This window comes from Octopus bimaculoides, chromosome 9, assembly GCF_046866305.1.
Source record: "Octopus bimaculoides isolate indiv1 chromosome 9, ASM4686630v1, whole genome shotgun sequence".
Lineage (NCBI taxonomy): Eukaryota > Metazoa > Mollusca > Cephalopoda > Octopoda > Octopodidae > Octopus > Octopus bimaculoides.
The window spans coordinates 76,471,932-76,476,837 of NC_142936.1; the positions used below are offsets into that span (position 1 = coordinate 76,471,932).

General features: G+C 31.8%; 1 protein-coding gene across 1 annotated transcript in view; it reads right to left on the bottom strand.

Moving 5' to 3' along the window:
* The window catches only part of LOC149134213 (uncharacterized), a 2,487-nt gene extending 960 nt beyond the window's left edge, over positions 1-1,527 (bottom strand). The window contains exon 1 of the mRNA XM_089357826.1: positions 1-1,527. This exon is cut by the window's left edge and continues 960 nt beyond it. Coding sequence (XP_089213952.1) covers positions 1-1,527 — 1,527 coding nt within the window.
* Between the last annotated feature and the right edge of the window lie 3,379 nt (positions 1,528-4,906).

Below are 4,906 nucleotides of genomic sequence, written 5' to 3' on the forward strand. Positions count from 1 at the left end.
AATATACTCAAATATCAGTGATACTGTTACTATTACAAGTGGACAGGTCCAAGCATATAAAGAATACAATACAAATCTCTTGGTATGTTTTCCTTTACTTTGAACTTGTGTAAGTCCTGAAAAAGTGTTCCAGGTAACAAATGACATGACATTCATCCAGAAGAAAGTTGCTAGAAACGAATAATGCAACACCACAGCTAAAGATGTACATAGCACTGTAAATTTAGTGACTTGTGATGAGATAAGAAAGAGAAGCTCAGCTACAAACAGTGCTGACAAAAGATTAATGAGTAATTTGCCTGGTAAGGTACGGAGATCAGGTATACAGAGATAGACTATGATGGTGATTGCTAGAGCTGGAATAGAGATTACGAGTCCCACTAATGTGATATAGCTCTCAGCTACGGAATATTTTGATATACCATTGATATTTGATATATTATTCGTACCATTGTTTACACAGATACTTATTACACCTTGAGAATCACGAGTGAATTCTGATTGGTTCAGCAAACGTTGGGTATTATTTAAGTAGAGACGACCATCATTAGTGATGTAATACTCAGATTCATTTAATCTTGTTGATGTACAGTTTAGTGGAGGATGGTAGATAACTTGTCGACATTGATTGGTATTTATATCGTAGACAACATGATTTGGACAGGAGGTCCTCAGTACACCGGTACGATTTGTTCTGGTCTGTGTATATGTTGCCATAAAGGAATTCGTGTTGGAATAGAATAGGATTGTCAGTGGAGGAGCAATTTCTGCGTACGCGAAAGTAATATAAAATTCAAAACACGGAGCAAAAACCCCGTTACATATGGCACAGGCATTATTTTTGTAAAACTCTTCAAACGAATATATTATCGCCATTGGCTCAGACTCACATGCCACCGTTTGTTCTTTATTACTATCTTCAGGACAACTCGAAATAAATGGAATACAAGAATACAAATATTTCTTCAAATCTTCTGGAGGTTTCACACCTGGCCAACAATCTCCTTCCTTGAGATAATTTGTTATATTTTCAAAGCTTACCTTAGGGATTGAGTAGCATCCATATAAAAGATTCCAAAGAATGAATTCTTCTCCATGGCACAGAGCACAATACAGGTTTCTATAGAGTATTTTACTTGTTTTACCAAAAGCGGGTGTGTTTAGTAGTTGATCATTTGAGTCAGGATTTTCGCAGTTGTTCACATACTCCATAACACCATGATTAGGTGGACAACGGTCAAACTGATAATAATAAGTGTCATAATCATAAGGGTCGCCGATTGATCTACAACTGTAATATATTGATGGATAGGATTGTTTCTGATTAGAAGTGCTCTTATTAACCATGTCAGAACAACATGCCTTGTAGAGGTAGCAGTCCGGACGACACGAACAACGTTCTGGTACGTCATGGGAAGGAGGATCAGAGCACAAACCTGGGCTACAGTTGTTGAAGTATTCTGCATGTGTTACAATATTTGAGAACAATAAAAGGCAAACAACAGTAAATGCAAAAACTGTTTCCATATTAAAAGATGTAATTAATAATGCATGAATTGACCTTCCAAGCCCCGGTGATACTTTGAAACTTTGCTTCACTGCCGTAAATTTAAAGGTCTTACCATGTACTTTCGAAATTAAGCAATGTCTCCAAGAGATACAATGATTATTACCTTCACAATATTTTCATTCCGAAACGGAGCAGTGAGATTTGTTTCGGTAGCTTTAGATTCTTGGATTTTATTGGTATTAAATGTTGAATGTTCGCGACTCGGCTACTTGACGTCACATATATGCACGTATGAAAATATATGGATGCGAAGATAGTTGAGGCATCTACAAAAGAACAAATACTTCATTACACATATTATTATTGTAAACATTGATACACATACACGCACACACAAGTACACGCAAAAGCACACACGCACATACACACATAAACACACGCATGTAATATATATATATATATATATATATATATATATATATATATATATATATATATATATATATATATATATATATATATATAGTTTTAGGGAAAATAACCAATTTTCAAGAACTCATCGATGAAAATCCACTATCACATATAGAAAAATTAATAATTAAAAGCACAATAAATGAGTATAATATAAAGTAAAGTAAATATCATAAGATAAATATAATAAAAAGATTACACGCGTTTCATAACCAATTTTCAAATAGAAAAGAAATTTAAATCGATTAAAATCAATTAAAATCAATTGAAATTATCGAAAATAAATTCTATTCAAAAATATAGCTACTCGTCAGATCGTAAGTAGAACAATAATTAGATATATATCTCAACCAACAATAAGTACCAAATGATTATTGAATGGTTATTATTTTGATATTATGATATTTTTTAAATAATTTTTCTATCTTTATATAATAAGTATTTCATATTAATTCATTTGGTACTTATTGTTGGTTGAGATATATATCTAATTATTGTTCTACTTACGATCTGACGAGTAGCTATATTTTTGAACAGAATTTATTTTCGATAATTTCAATTGATTTTAATTGATTTTAATCGATTTAAATTTCTTTTCTATTTGAAAATTGGTTATAAAACACGTGTAATCTTTTTATTATATTTATCTTATGATATTTACTTTACTTTATATTATACTCATTTATTGTGCTTTTAATTATTAATTTTTCTATATGTGATAGTGGATTTTCATCGATGAGTTCTTGAAAATTGGTTATTTTCCCTAAAACTATATATTTTATATATACTTTATCTATAAGGCTCAATTTAATTTTAATTTTTTATAAATTGATTTTAATTGAGTTTTTTACCTGTAATTTTGGATTTTGTCCCTAATATTATATATATATATATATATATATATATATATATATATATATATATATATATATATATATATATATATATATATATATATATATATATATATATATATATATATATATATATACAAAATTCTCTTCTTAGTAGTGCCGTGTACTAATTGAGTTTGCCTTGCTGCAAAAGTAAAATACCTCCAATTTTCAGTGTTTAGCTTCAAATTGATTTCAAATTCTGGTACAAGGCCAGCAAGTCTGGGGGTAGAGGACTAGTCGATTCCATTGACCCCAGTGCTCAACTTGTAACTATTTTATCGACCCCCAAAAGGACGGAAGGCAAAGACAACCTCGGTGGAATTTGAACTCAGAACGTAAAGACGGATAAAATGCTGCGAAGCATTTGCCCGGTCTACTAACGATTCTGCCAGCTCGTCGCCATTCAATGTTTAGTTTCATATTACATATTACAATATAATCGACATTTAATTGGAAATATGTTTTATATTATCGTGTTAAGTAATCTAAAACGGTTACTCTTTATACGGTAGGTACGTTTAACTTAGACCTACAGGCTGAACAGACAACATAAATTCGCTATCGTATATTTTTCCTTTCTCTTGTAATTAATCATTTTTCATTTTTGTCCATGAAAGGTATCAGCTGAAAGGTTAGATTTAGAGTGAATAAAGTATTGCACAGCACCGAACCCACTTTTCAGCTATAAAACCTGCGATACAACAAAGGTTGTGACAACCGGAAACCAACTACACTTTGGGATTTTCTATATGAATTTACTTCTAGGGAGTTGTAATGAGAAGTGGGTGTCCTTCAATTTCAGTTGTTCATGCGCTAATTAAGCCATATCTGAGACCATAACACGTACTATTACTCTGGGCAAGCGAAGATCCATGAGAATTAATACTAGAATCGGATACAGATTAAAATCATACCCAGGGCATACTGTGGGAAGGTAGACTTTAGTAAAACTACTACACCATTTACTGATCACTGTTTCTGAACTGGTTGGCAACCATTGTATATTGGACTATTACTAGATAGATAGAAGTGCAATCTAGTCACCGTCCTCCATCGCTGGATGAGCTCATATTTCTGATTATCTAGACATCAGCTCAGCTCTATTTGGTAAAACATATAGGAGCGCTTCAACTCTCTATCGTCCACCATATATTTTATAGGGAATCAATAGTGGAAGTTCTAGATAGAATTTTATTTATAGATTGGGTAACAATCTAAAGAGCTGATACACTTTTTACACTTTTTTTCTGAAAAATAGGGTAATCTTATCCTGTTCAGGCTATATTATTGGTATTATCCTGCGTTTGAGAATTTAAAATCACTTCTTTAACTTTCTAAGACATCTCAACGCTTCTAAAAGCAAACTTCGTTTGTTTGTTTACGTTCATCATAATTCAACAAAAAAAACATTTTTTTTTATTTCACTACCAACTTCTACAGCAATGTTTTTGGGTGTCAATTCTTTCTGTACTTTTCCGGTTTCGTTTACTTAAGGATATTATTATTTCTGCTTCCCATATTCTTCTTGCTACTCCACTCGTTTTACAGACAACGTTTTTTACACTAGAAAAACGTAATTCGTTATTACGGTAAAACTCAAAAATAAAAATAATTTTATGATTTTTGAAGAAGTTTAAAATATAGCAATAAGTGAATTTCATTAAACAATACGATAAGAACGAGAAAATTGCCGATAAAGCAATAACAAATGAATTAAATGACACCAGTCAGAAAGCAGTGGCGCAAATATAGGTTAACGCGTTTATGCTAAAAGATAAGAGCGAGTTATGTTCACATTCACAAGAAAGACTTTGTGTACACCACATGTCTCCTGATCGCTATGGTGGTGTACAATAAGTTTTACAGGTTCCAAATGATTTTAATGTATATGTTTGTCTTTTTAAACATGATGATTTATCCGCCTCCTTTGAATCCAAACTGCACATCGAGCGAGCCCTTTCAGCCTAATGAGAATTGCTGGTATAATGTATCATGGATGTGAAGACTAATATTTGAAGACTAAGAAACT